Source organism: Ceratosolen solmsi, unplaced genomic scaffold (assembly GCF_000503995.2).
Source record: "Ceratosolen solmsi marchali unplaced genomic scaffold, CerSol_1.0 scaffold23, whole genome shotgun sequence".
NCBI lineage: Eukaryota > Metazoa > Arthropoda > Insecta > Hymenoptera > Agaonidae > Ceratosolen > Ceratosolen solmsi.
In genome coordinates, this window is record NW_011948430.1 from 1,984,860 (window position 1) to 1,999,093 (window position 14,234).

Genomic DNA, 14,234 nt, shown 5'->3' on the forward strand with positions numbered 1-14,234 from the left:
ACCGGGGGCGGAAGGGGAGGAGGAGGAGGAGGTGGTGGTGGTGGGATTGGATGTGATGGGATTGGATGGGACGGGGTCAGGAGGAAGGAGCTACGTGCTATATGGTTCGTGTTATATTAGGAGAAATCTTCTCGGGACATCGATTATCTCCGACAACGTACTCGTCGAATAATTCGACAGTTTATGGATTACGCTGACCAGCATGCATTATCGCTCACATTGTAATTTACGAACTTTTACTAAGGCATTGAATGAGCCGCCACTCGATCGGCTATTAATAGTCTTAAGCTTAATAGTAGTGCGATGCACCAGGTCCGTAATAAGAATTCGTAGCGTTGAGATTGTCCAGCGATAAAGAAGATGGACAAGGGTCGCGGTCGTCGTAGTCGGACAAACGTGATAGTCGATCAATGGCATTCATTCAGCAATTAAACCGTTCGGTTTCCGAGTACAGAGGATATGTTGCTATCTTCCTCCTCAAAGTAATTTCGTATAATTAGCCTCTCGGAGTCTTTGGCTCTTTAATAATGATGGACTACGACGATGGCAAGTAAGCGACGGGCTGAAAAATATTTTCGCTGCTGTAAATTTGCCAATAAAACATGAAACAATTAGCGTTTGCAGTTTAAATGTGTGCCACGAACGCAAAAAAGGAAGAAGGAAAATCCGAAATTTTGCTTAGACTTGCTTATATACTGTAGCCTGAAAATTTGTTTTTTTTTTTCTTTTTTATCGAAGGCATTCTTACTTTCATTTCCATTTTTTTTTCTATTTATCTTTACTTCTTTGTTTTTCTCCAATAAAGAAATAATACGGATTTTTGTTATTGGTAATATCTTTCTAAAAAAAAAAAAAAAAACTAACGCTAAAATCAATGTTCAAACTTTCATTACCGATGTTAAAGTAAAGTTTTATGTAAATGTATATTTAGCCGTTTCGATATACTACTGCTTTTTTTTTTCATCGAAAGTTTAAGTTTAATTTAATCGAACGTTCAAAAGTAGGAAATATTGCTTTAACGATTCTGATAAAAGGTTTATTTATCGATTTTGAGATAAAAATTCTCGGCATCCGTTGAGGTTGCAGTGCCAGTGCTTGAGTTAAGGATTAATTTTATTATTAATGAATTTATATTAGGCGAACGTGCGGCATTCCCTCTTAATATACCTAAAATAAGACATAAATCAATTTTGTGCGTGTGCGTGTGCGTGTAAAAAACAAAAACAAAAACAAAAACAAAAACAAAAAAAAAAACAAAAAAAAACAAAAAAACAAAAAAACAAAAAAAAAACAAAAAAACAAAAACAAAAAAAGAAAGAAAGAAAAAAGAAACAAAATGCAAGCAATTGAAACTCGTTAACTTTATTAAACTACTCTTCCGAAGTATTTTTTGATGAACAATCGTACGCGATAAAGCCGTGCGGCCGGCGTATCTTATAATGCTGGGAAAATAAAAATCCGCTTGATATAAAGGGAGAAGTAGAGGAGGGGGTAATGCTGATTAGCACGGGAGTTCTCGTTGAATCGCCGATGTAGGTAAACGAGTATAAAGGAGAGTCCGTGAGAGTGAACTCTAGTCCTTGACAGCGTGAAAACGAAATAAACAATACAAAGGTAAGGGTATGGCCGGTGTGCCGGTGGATGGGACACGCGGCCAGTGTACTCTTATAGTGATAAATGCACAACACAATTAGGTTAACATCGATGAAAATTAACGACGACGACTTTATAAAGGAAAAAAGAAAAAAGAAATAGAAAAAAAACACCAAACTTTCTGACGATGCCTGTTCGAATAACCGAACGTCAGATTATCTCTCTTATTACGGCTAATTGCGATTAAGACTTTGACGCTTACGTTATAAATTCTCAATAGTTGCAATAGCGAATGGAAAAATGGCGCACGGAGTTATATTTATACTACCAAGAGGCTCGCCTCTTATACTGAATCCCTCAAGATATTATCGCTACACCCCAGCATCGGCTGCCAATGTTTAATTAACACAAGGAGCTTTTAAGTTTCGAGTATGGGGCGCAGCTCGATAGTCCGCAACATTTATTTTCTAAAATCAAACGTCGTGGCTTTGGCTTTTACGATCGACAAAACTCGCGCCAATAAAATTCCTCGCTTCCTTCATTAACGATCGAATGAAAGGCTATGGGTGGGATGGGGAGGAGTAGATGGGATGGGGGGAGGAAGAGGGGAGGGGGGGGGCCGGGGGGGGGGGGGGGGGGGGGGGGGGGGGGGGGGGGGGGGGGGGGGGGGGGGGGGGGGGGGGGGGGGGGGGGGGGGGGGGGGGGGGGGGGGGGGGGGGGGGGGGGGGGGGGGGGGGGGGGGGGGGGGGGGGGGGGGGGGGGGGGGGGGGGGGGGGGGGGGGGGGGGGGGGGGGGGGGGGGGGGGGGGGGGGGGGGGGGGGGGGGGGGGGGGGGGGGGGGGGGGGGGGGGGGGGGGGGGGGGGGGGGGGGGGGGGGGGGGGGGGGGGGGGGGGGGGGGGGGGGGGGGGGGGGGGGGGGGGGGGGGGGGGGGGGGGGGGGGGGGGGGGGGGGGGGGGGGGGGGGGGGGGGGGGGGGGGGGGGGGGGGGGGGGGGGGGGGGGGGGGGGGGGGGGGGGGGGGGGGGGGGGGGGGGGGGGGGGGGGGGGGGGGGGGGGGGGGGGGGGGGGGGGGGGGGGGGGGGGGGGGGGGGGGGGGGGGGGGGGGGGGGGGGGGGGGGGGGGGGGGGGGGGGGGGGGGGGGGGGGGGGGGGGGGGGGGGGGGGGGGGGGGGGGGGGGGGGGGGGGGGGGGGGGGGGGGGGGGGGGGGGGGGGGGGGGGGGGGGGGGGGGGGGGGGGGGGGGGGGGGGGGGGGGGGGGGGGGGGGGGGGGGGGGGGGGGGGGGGGGGGGGGGGGGGGGGGGGGGGGGGGGGGGGGGGGGGGGGGGGGGGGGGGGGGGGGGGGGGGGGGGGGGGGGGGGGGGGGGGGGGGGGGGGGGGGGGGGGGGGGGGGGGGGGGGGGGGGGGGGGGGGGAGTAGTAGGAGGAGGATGGGTGTTTGTGGCGTAATGTGCATCCAACGTGTCGGCCATAAAATCTCACTGCACTTAAGCATACGCGTTACACGTCCACGATTCGACGAGTCCATGAAGGGCGAAATTGTCACCCAACTGGTGATACGGTGGTATGCGTATTAGCAATCGCTATTAAATCGAATGGACGGATGAAGGACGATGGATAAACGGCCGGTCGGCATCACGCGGCGTGGCGCGCGACCGAGAAATACGTCACTCACTTGGCGCTTACGCCAAGCTCGAGATAATAAAGCGACGTATCGAAAAATCCGCGAAAATTCAAGGCGAGTGTCGCCCGCGTAGCGGGATTTTCGTCGGTGGGTCCGACCGACCGGTCGCTCACTGCTAGAGGATTCGTCGCCGTGGAAGGACGAAGGCACGCGAGTCACGCGGCCAACAGGTTAGGACCGCACCCACTCGCACCGACTCCGATTTCAAGTTCTACTTCGACTCCTCTTGGCCCGTTGTCACGAGCCTTGGCCTTGTGTCGAGATTGTACTGTGGGACCAGTGGGGCCTTCGCGAAGGTTCGATAGGGGACCGCCATGGCTCGAGCGAGCCCTACTTTACGTCCCTTCGACGAAATTCCAGGACCAAGGGCTCTGCCGCTCATCGGGACACTTTACAAGTATCTGCCGTTCATCGGTAAGTGACGCTCGGGGAGGATGCGGCTATTTATTAACGAGGCTTCCTCCTCCTCCTCCTCATACCTCTCCTTGATGTGCGTCGACCGCATTTCGCTCGCGACATACCAGTGCCGAGGCTGATTGGCTGATCTTGGCGGCCGCATCGACGTCTCGCCCGAGATCCCTAACCAGCCGCCTTGACGCTCGAAGGATCATTTGTCTCGATTGTCTATGTTGCCACGCGCTTAGTTTCTTATCGCCATTGAGCATGTCCACTCCATGTCCATATTTTTCACAATCTCCTTCGCCTTTTTAAGATTTGATCGTTCGATTGGGTCACGTTATCAAATGACGCTATGCTCGTCGTCATAAGCCATCGAGCGCGCAAAGAGCCTCGTTAATCGGATATTGCTGAGATTTGTCTTGAATTATGAAAGAAATTAAATGAACGATACGTTAAATGCTCGAGGAATGGGAATTTATGAAAGCAAACTTGTATGTCGACTGGAGTTGTAAAGTGCTAAGAGAGAAAAAAAAATCATATGAAATAATATGTTGTTAGGTTTAGAAAAATGTTTATAAACGTGCAGATTATTTATTCCATTGAATAAAATAGATTTTTTCCTCTTCCCCCACCCCAAGTTTTATTCAAATCTAGAGACTGGGGGCACTGGAACTTTTAAATACGTTGATTCATAGGCGATAGAATAAATCTCTAAATTTTTTTCATATTAAAAATACGGGAACTTGTATCTTAAATCGTGAGATATGTAATTGTAAATAAAAATATTTGATCGTTATTATTAAATAATAATGGGCATAAAGTTTTTTCTTATCTCTCAATTTTTTTCTTTTTCTTTTTTTTTTCATTTCGTTTTTTCGAAATCAAATATTTAAAGGGAAAAAAATGAATATTCAAATGTGGCCTGAAAGAAGATTCCATGCATACTTTGTTACTCGACGAACTGGTTTTTGAATAATTATGTTTGGTAATAAACAAAAGGCTTTTAGCGCAACATATTATATAATATAAATCTTTTATGACCTTAGGTACTATAATTATTATCTCTGAAATATAGTAATTTCTAATGGTATATGCTTGGATCTTATATTGATCGTGTATGGCAATATCGAAGTCTAGAGTCCTATGATTTAAATATGACGATAAATGCGCGTGTGTATGCTCGCATAAGCCTATATAATTCTATATTTGAGAAAAATGTAAATACATTTATATTTAATCCCGAATGGCTATGAATATTTTGAAAATTAAAAATCAAATCATTTACAAAATAGGAAGTAATTCCATTTCCATGTGAAAAATGTACAAAAATAAATAAAATATCATTGTATAATCTTGAATAATTACTGATTTGTAAACAAAAAAAAACAAACAAAAAAAAAAAATAGTGTCATTTCAACAATAGTTTCGAATATGAAAAATCATACTCGTGTTTATTTGTGGTGAACTTCATTGAAAGGTGTTTTTAAAACGACAATGTAAATAAAGTGAAATGTTCTCACTCTCTCTCTCTCTCTCTCTCTCTCTCTCTGTCGCCCCGATATACTAAATTGCAAATGGAAGTTGGTGATCGTGTGACTAACTCATTTATATAAATATATAAAAGTTTGTGAATTACTTTAGCGTTTATACAGCTTTTTGTATATGACCATTCGAAACATAAACTTGACGCAGCATTCTGCTAAATTCCATTGAAAATAAAATTTAAAAGTGTGCGCGAAATTAAACACCTTCAATAATTTCCAGACTTATCTCGTATATAAGAATGTATATTCCTTTGAGCGTATCAACATAAAATTGGCTTTGAGAACGCCTGTAAAAGCAAAAGAAAAAAAAAACAAAGAAAAAAAAAAGAAGAAGAAAAACAACCAAATGGTTGAAGTCGGAAAAGTTTTGACTATCACATAAGAATTTGCCTTTTATAGGAAGCTCGGAAAATCTTTCAGAGTTTAATCTATCGATACTCAGCTCCTAAATACTTTAAATGACTTAAACCGATCGATACATAAATACATTAAGAGAACAAAAACACTCCACACGTGTAGGCGAGTACGACTTTAAGAAAATGCACAAAAACGGAGCGGCGAAGTACGCCAAGTACGGGCCACTGGTGCGCGAGGAGATCGTCGTGGGCGAGCCGATCGTCTGGGTATTCCGACCCGAGGACATCGCCGAGGTCTTCAAAGCCGACACCGGCCATTATCCTGAGCGACGAAGTCATCGGGCGCTATTCAAGTACCGCAAGGACCGAAGTAATCTGTACAACACCGGCGGACTCTTACCCACGTACAGCATTTGTTTTTTTTTTTTGTTTTTGTTTTTGTTTACCGCCTCGCTGGCCTAGTTTTAATCTTAAGTCTAGTTATCTTTGAAATAAATCTCTAATTATACTCTTCGTTCTTAAAGGCAGTTTAAATTTCAATTTATTCGGTTAAGGTGCACCAAAATTTCGACTGTCCATTGATATTTCACAAAGTTTCAAGATGCACAAAATCCGCGATACTTTCGCATCATCTGGTCTCGGAATTTTCAGACATACAAAAGTAAATTGGCTTTACATTACGAAGTACTCGTTTATTAAAAATTCGAAGCAATTGTATTGAAATATTCAAAATTTCATCATCGGCCTTACTTCCAAAATTATATAAAAATTTGTTCCATTACCCGATATCAATATGTTAATATATATATATATATAACAGAATATACATTCTAAAGTTATTAAATATACTTATTTAACTTTTATTACGAAATTTAGATTCAAACTGCACTTTACATTTATTATCTGAAAAGATGACTAACAGTCGATAAGTCCATAAGGTACTCTAAATCAAAGTAAGTTTCATATTGAATATCATACATCTATATATATATATATATATATATATATATTTGTGTGCGCGCGCGCGCGTGTGTGTGTGTGTAGTAAAAGAAAGCTTATCACATCTCCTCTCTTACCATAGAATCAATTGATAATTTCATTTTACAATAACATAATGATCATCTGTTAATTACCAGACTTGCGTATTAAACATGCCTTTAGCTACTCTTAATTCTATCCTTAATTCTCTTAATGAAAATAATTCGCTATAATAATAATAATAATAATTTAAATACACAAACAAAACAAAATGTGAATTCTTAATATTTTTTTTTCTTATTATTACTTTTATTCTCCTCGTAGAAATGGGTTTGATTGGTGGCGACTCAGAAAGGAATTCCAAAAAACATTGAGTAAATCACAGAATTTGGTTGGCTACCTGCCCGATACCGACCACGCGATAACAAAATTTACAAAAATATGTGAACAAAATAAGACAACCGACGCACTACCTTTATTATCCCGCCTATTTCTGGAATGTAAGTAAACATTGGTTTGATCATAATTGATCATTCTTATTACGATGCGTACACGCATAATATTAACCATTGAATTTGTTTAGTAACGTGTCTAGTTGCTTTTGATCTCAAAATAAATACTTTTTCGGAACACGAGATACGAGGGAATTCAATGAGCTCGAAATTAATAGACGCCGCATTTACCACAAATAGTGCGATATTACGACTAGACAATGGACCGCGACTTTGGCGATTTTTCGATACGCCATTATACCGAAAATTGTCCAAAGCTCAATCGTACATGGAAAAGTAAATGATAAAACATATTACATTGCAATTAATTCATCCAGTTGAATTTTCATTAATGGCTCGTTATTTTTTTGTCAATTAGAATTAACGTGAATGTTTGAAAATCAATTTTAATCGTCTATTTTAAATAATATCTTAATAATCAGTGACTTACTGTATTCACAGAATCGCCATACAAATGATTTCAGAAAAAATGAAAAAATTGCAAAAGTCAGATCAGCTCGATAAGAAGTCTTTATTACAATCGTATTTGTGCAATCCTTATCTCGACTATAAGGACATCGTTGGCATGGCTTGCGACATGCTACTCGCCGGAATCGATACCGTAAGTTTATAAATCATTAGAGCAGCGATGGAGGGAGAGGAATGATATAGAGTAGAACGGAAAATAATAATAATATCTCGATTCTACAGACGACGTACAGCTCAGCCTTTGCGCTTTATCATTTGGCGAGGAATCCAGAGGCACAGAAGAAAGTTCAAGCGGAAGCGATGAGATTGATTAAGCAGGAGGACACTCTCGTGACTGAAAGCATCTTGAAAGAGGCTGTTTACACGAAAGCTGTTATTAAAGAGACCTTTAGACTAAATCCAATTTCAATCGGAGTTGGACGAATATTGCAAATGGACGTTGCACTCAATGGATTTCACGTTCAAAAAGGCGTTAGTTTGTTAACAAATATGACAAGTTATATTTTGCATTGAAAATTTTCGCCATTACAAAATTTGCGCTTATCGGATGATCCGATGATCCGATGATCCGATGACTCCAGTCCTATGAAATTTATTCTTATTTGACCATTTAAATTTATGGCTTATTTGCGGAAAGCGAAAACTGAAAGCCCAAATAATCATTAAAACTTTCAAATTCATTAAGCTCTATTAAGCTTTCAATTTTTCAATTTACATTTTGCAGACAAATGTCGTAACTCAGAATCAAATTTCCTGCCGACTGCCCGAGTACTTCGATAATCCAGACAGTTTCATACCTGAACGATGGACAAGGAAGATTGGACAAAACGAGAAATCCGGCATTCATCCTTACCTCGTCCTTCCATTCGGCCATGGGCCCCGATCTTGTATCGCGCGTCGTTTGGCCGAGCAAAATATGCAAATTTTGTTGCTGAGGGTAACCATACGGGCGATTATCATTATCCGAAATAATTTCATGAGTTTCGTTTGATCAGCGTCCTTGTCAATTTCAGATATGTCGACGATTAAAATTTGATTGGACCGGCGGCGAACTCGACGTCGAGTCTGTCCTCATCAACAAGCCCAATGCTCCGATTAATTTAACATTCCATCCTCATCGTACTTGAGCACTCCAGCATTCCAATATTATTAAAATATCTTTACAAAATAAATAAATACAAAACCAATCGATTCACATTATAAATATCTGTATTTATATCATTAAAAATTACAATGTAAATTTTAATTTCTTAAGTAAAACAATCGTGTTATATTTGTTTTTTGTGTGTCGTATGCGTGCGTGTGTGCCTTGGGCGCGCATGCGTTTGTTTGTTTGTTTGTTTGTTTGTGTCTGTGTGTTTGTGTGTGTGTGTGTGTCGTGTCGTGTCGTGTCGTGGGCGTGTGCGCGCGTTTAACAACTGAAATTTCGTGTAGAAAAAAAGAAAGATAAAGTACGAAAGCGCTTAATTGTAGGCCATATACTTTGGCGTAGCCGAGAATTTCGCGTACGACTTGATGACCTTTGTCACCGCCTCGAGGAAGTCTTTTTCGGTGGCGACCTTACGCCTCGCGCGGATCGCGAACATGCCAGCCTCCGTGCAAACCGAGTGGATCTCGGCGCCGGTGCTGTTGGGACAGAGTCGAGCGAGTAATTCAAAACGAATGTCCCTTTCGATGCTCATTGGTCGAGCGTGGATTTTGAAGATGTGAGTGCGGCCCTCGAGATCCGGAAGGCCAAACTCGATTTTCCTATCCAAACGACCTGGTCGCATGAGGGCAGGATCTAGAGTGTCCGGCCTGTTGGTCGCCATGAGAACTTTGATGTTTCCTCGTGGATCGAATCTTTGGGTGAAACAGTAAAATATTCAATTTCGATGTTTATTTTACTTACGAGTCTGCTTGCTGAGGCTAATTATGCGAATTGGTGCATAATAGCGACGATTGCACTTAGCTTTGATCAAACAAACCACGTCGCTCAAGTTTTAAAATAAACCATTAATGATTTATTTTCTTGATTAATTATTGAATATAAATATGCACGTCTGGATGTTAAAAGTGCATAAATTAAATTGTCGCATTAAGTATTAATAAGAATTATAAGGGAGAAATTTTACAAGATTTTCACTCCTAATACTTAAAAATTATATTGTTGTTCTAGATGCTCAATGATAAATGCAAAAATCACTCCTAGGAAGTGACGAATATCGTCCAAATTTATAAGAAACATTATTTTAATGTTATTCGGTTGTTTTTAACTTACCCATCGAGCTGATTAATAAGCTCGAGCATAGTTCTTTGAACTTCGTTATCACCGCCGGCTCCATCGTCAAATCGAGCACCTCCAATAGCATCGATTTCATCAAAGAATATTAAGCAAGCCTTTTTACTCCTAGCCATTTCAAATAATTCTCTTACCATTCTGGCTCCCTACATAATATGTCGTACATTTTAGCATTGAAAAAAATATTTGTTACATAAGGTCGATGAAAATACAGACCTCGCCAACATATTTCTGGACTAATTCCGAGCCAATCACACGAATGAAACAGGCATCCGTTCTATTAGCCACTGCTCTTGCGCATAATGTCTTTCCAGTTCCCGGTGGACCAAACAAAAGCACGCCTTTTGGTGGCTCGATACCTAAATTCACAAATTTCTCCGGCTAAATGGAATAATAAAAAATCAGTTGGCATTCAAGTTGATAACGAATAAAGAACTACAGTTGCATTGAACTTACGTGAAGTAGCGGAGTTTCCACGACTTCTCTTAATTTCTCAATTTGATCTTTACAACCACCGACGTCGCTGTACGTTACATCGGGCTTTTCTTCTACCTGCATCATGGTTACGGTAGGGTCGATCTTCGGTGGCAGTGGTATATGAATTTGGTACTTATTACGATCGACTCCCACTCTCATTCCTTCTTCAATGTCAGTCGGCGCAACCGAATCTGCAAGATCTACTACAAACTTTGCAAACTGCTTAACATTAATAATATACTTAGGATCATCGGAATCTGCATTGATAATCTTTGTGCAGCGAGCGACTTGTAGAGGCTGCTCATTTTGTAGCGCCAGTTTATCAGCTGCTAGATCCCAAAGTGCGGGCGGAGCGAGCCCCGTGTCTGACTCTTTTATTCCGGTCAGTTCATTGACCTGCTTTATTATAGTCTGAATGTCTTCTTCGACTAGTTTTATACTTTTTGTATATTGACCTTGGCCCTGAATATTATTTAGAAAAATTATAATTATACTACTTAATAAATGTTTCCGCAATGCTAATTATTTGGACTTACGTATGTTTTCAACAATGCAATATCACCCTCGTCCAGAGCTACGTTACAGCGAGAGACAGAGAGAGAGAGAGAAAATAAAATTAAATTTCGAATGACTCTTTCGGATTCAATGAAATTTTAATCGAAAAAATCAAGATATGAATATAAGAGAAATAAAAGGTGTTAACTATATATCTTACGCTTAATATCCTTCTCCTCTTTATCTTCATCATTTTTAGTCTTTCGCATATCATCTCCAAGATGATCCGGCATTTTACGCTAATATGCAATTAAAACTTATGTTGAAGAAATAGACATAAAGTATTTAATGCAACGATTTAAGATTAAAGGTTATGACCGATAAATTCGATTATAAGCAAAAACGACAAGCTGCGATCGCAAATAATGAAAGATGTGAACAATGAGAGATAACGAGTGGAAATTCCTGGCGGTAGATGCGTTAAGCTCGATAATTAGGATAAAGCAGATAACTGACCTATCGACGACAATTTAAATAATCATCAATTACATGGCTTTTTCATACTATAATAATACTTTTCATACCATAATAGATCTTTCGAATAATGCTAATTCGTTCTTATGCATCTTATGCATAATCTTATGCAGTTGAGGGCATTAAACTGGAAATATATTTCGGATAAATGTCCATGGCAAATTAGTATAGACACTGTGATGTAGGTTGCTCATGCGCAGAAACTAACCTAATCTAGCCCGCGCAGGCAAATTTATTATATAGCCGTCGCAATTTATTTGTAACTTGGCGGCTCGGAACTTATTTATAACATTTTATTGAATATACAATAAATACATTTAATAAAAAAAGTTCCATGTATTTAACAATATATTGATAAGATTGTTCTAAGGAATAAGTTTTTATTTAGTAAGGTGGGTAATTGGAAAATTATTTAAACAATGTATGCATAATTGTATTGTATAAAATAAAACTTAAATTAACTTGGCTTTTAAATAATTTTTATATTTTCACAGGAAATTTTTTCTTAATCATGGGTTAAGGAAATTTATTTCATTAATAGATAAGAGTTATGTGTAATAATACCTTCATTATTTGGAGGTTAAAATCATAGTGCAGAAAATAGGATATTGTAAGATTACTTGTATCTACTTTGCAATAAAACTGCCAAGATGGATCAAATGCTTCCGAGTCCTGGATTTAGCATACCAAGCATTGGCACACCGTTGCATCAACCAGACGAGGACCAGCAAATTTTACCAAATGCTCTCCAACAACAGCAAGACTCCCAGCAGCAACAATTTCAAATCCAACAACAAATTCATTCCATGAGTTCGATGCAAAGTAATATGATGATGCAAACACCACAAAAAACTATGCACACGTATGCGATGAGTCAACCCTTTGCTACCCCTCAAAGTATGATGCAGCCTCAAACTCCAGTATGTTTAATTATTGATATTTATAATATAAGTGATAAAATTATAATAAATCAATTTTAACATAAGTAATAGAGAAAAATTTGTTTCTCTTAAACTTACGCGTTATGTTTTAAATTTCTAATTTCAAAGAATAAAAATTTTTTTAATTCAAAGCAAAATATCATGTCCCCACTTGTTCAACCATCCAGTCAAATTGCGCCTTCGTCGATAGGACCATCCACGCCTGGTCCTATGACGCCAATGACTCCAGCTTCCGCAGATCCTGGTATTCTTCCTCAATTACAGTAAGTATCGACAATGAAGCTATTAATTTCTTTATTGTTATGTATAAAAATTATTAATAGAATGATCATTGATCTTTCTAAAAAATTGACATAAAAAAATTACAGTAGGAGCTTAAATTATAAATTATGCCTATAATGTAAACTATTTCAAATTACATATTTGATAATACTAATTATAATAATAGTAATGTACAATTTATTTAGCATTAATCTTCGTTGATGCTAAAATAGTAGCATTCCCTTAGATCGCTATAAATGTAAAAAATTTGGAATTAATGTGTATGAGAAAATCTTTTGTTACAATACTAATGATTGAGCGCTTTATATCGTAATCTAATTAGCATGATATTTCCATTATAGAAACATCGTTTCAACGGTGAATTTGAACTGTAAGTTAGACTTGAAGAAAATAGCACTGCACGCAAGAAATGCAGAATACAATCCTAAGCGTTTTGCCGCTGTTATTATGAGAATACGTGAACCTAGGACGACTGCTCTTATTTTCAGTAGTGGGAAAATGGTTTGTACAGGAGCTAAAAGTGAAGAGGATTCTCGACTTGCAGCTCGAAAATATGCGCGAATTATACAAAAATTAGGATTTCCGGTATGTAAAATCATTCTAATGTATATAATGGTATTAAATTTCAAATGCAATTATGTAAATGACATATGGATTATCTTTTGATTAGGCTAAGTTCCTAGACTTTAAAATTCAAAATATGGTTGGGAGCTGTGACGTTAAATTTCCAATTAGATTAGAAGGTCTAGTCCTTACACACGGTCAGTTCTCATCGTATGAACCAGAATTATTTCCTGGCCTTATTTATCGAATGGTGAAACCTCGTATTGTACTGCTTATTTTTGTATCTGGAAAAGTAGTACTGACTGGTAAAATTTTTGTTAAAATATTATTAATTTATTATGACATGTATATATGCATATAAAAATATGTAATTTTTGTAGGTGCAAAAGTACGTCAAGAAATATACGAGGCATTTGATAATATTTATCCTATTCTGAAAAGTTTTAAAAAGCAGTGATATCCGTCTAATGTTATTAGATGAAGTTTTAAAGGGATTGTATGTACTTTTTTTTAACCTACGTCAAACCAAACATCACAAAATATTTATATTTTTGGACATTATCACATTGGACATTATATAAAGAATTGAGATACTTTTTACTCTATTTTTCCGCCTGGATAAATTGAATTTTTAATAATGTTAATGCAGAAATAGGTGTACTGCGCTAGTCTTATAAAAAAAATAAATAAATAAATAAACAATTAAATAAAATAACAGAGAAGAAGAGGAAGAAGAAATGAAGTAAAAAATTGTAAAACAAAGAATTAATGCAGTTATACATCTGTTGTTTTAAGTGAAATTACTTATATCTGGAAAATATGTTTTCTGGTTTAGTACAATTATATAATAATTAATCAATAATTATTAAAAGCTTATTTTATTGTTAATATATATGTAATGTACACATGTTTACTAAATTGACTATACTTTAATTTAATGTTAAAGCTAGAGTACAAGATACTGATACATACGATGAATCAATACTATATTTATATTTGAGAATTACCATTAGTTATATTTTTTTTCATCATAACTGATAAAATGTTTTGTACTGTAACTAATATTAATGCATTTATTTAAAAATTGTATAAATTCAACTTTATATGGCATTTTTTTATTTATAATATTTCTT

General features: G+C 39.2%; 3 protein-coding genes across 3 annotated transcripts; 2 read left to right on the forward strand and 1 right to left on the reverse strand.

Moving 5' to 3' along the window:
* The first annotated feature begins 3,107 nt into the window (after window positions 1–3,107).
* dib (Cytochrome P450 302a1, mitochondrial) lies at window positions 3,108–8,709 on the forward strand. Its single transcript, XM_011501779.1, has 8 exons — window positions 3,108–3,684; window positions 5,733–5,973; window positions 6,872–7,047; window positions 7,131–7,335; window positions 7,501–7,660; window positions 7,750–7,998; window positions 8,252–8,464; window positions 8,541–8,709. Exons 1-8 carry the CDS (start codon window positions 3,585–3,587, stop codon window positions 8,652–8,654), a joined length of 1,458 nt encoding a protein of 485 aa, XP_011500081.1. The 5' UTR covers window positions 3,108–3,584; the 3' UTR covers window positions 8,655–8,709.
* Window positions 8,710–8,916: 207 nt separating this feature from the next.
* Window positions 8,917–11,197, reverse strand: Rpt1 (26S proteasome regulatory subunit Rpt1). The gene is made up of 6 exons (XM_011501780.1): window positions 11,001–11,197; window positions 10,822–10,859; window positions 10,265–10,747; window positions 10,025–10,189; window positions 9,788–9,954; window positions 8,917–9,369 (listed from the first exon to the last, which is right to left on the reverse strand). Exons 1-6 carry the CDS (start codon window positions 11,071–11,073, stop codon window positions 8,991–8,993), a joined length of 1,305 nt encoding a protein of 434 aa, XP_011500082.1. The 5' UTR covers window positions 11,074–11,197; the 3' UTR covers window positions 8,917–8,990.
* A 612-nt stretch (window positions 11,198–11,809) lies between these two features.
* Tbp (TATA binding protein) lies at window positions 11,810–13,799 on the forward strand. Its single transcript, XM_011501781.1, has 5 exons — window positions 11,810–12,234; window positions 12,388–12,518; window positions 12,879–13,122; window positions 13,208–13,406; window positions 13,482–13,799. The coding sequence occupies exons 1-5, from the start codon at window positions 11,965–11,967 to the stop codon at window positions 13,556–13,558; spliced, it is 921 nt and encodes a 306-aa protein (XP_011500083.1). The 5' UTR covers window positions 11,810–11,964; the 3' UTR covers window positions 13,559–13,799.
* The last annotated feature ends 435 nt before the right edge of the window (window positions 13,800–14,234 follow it).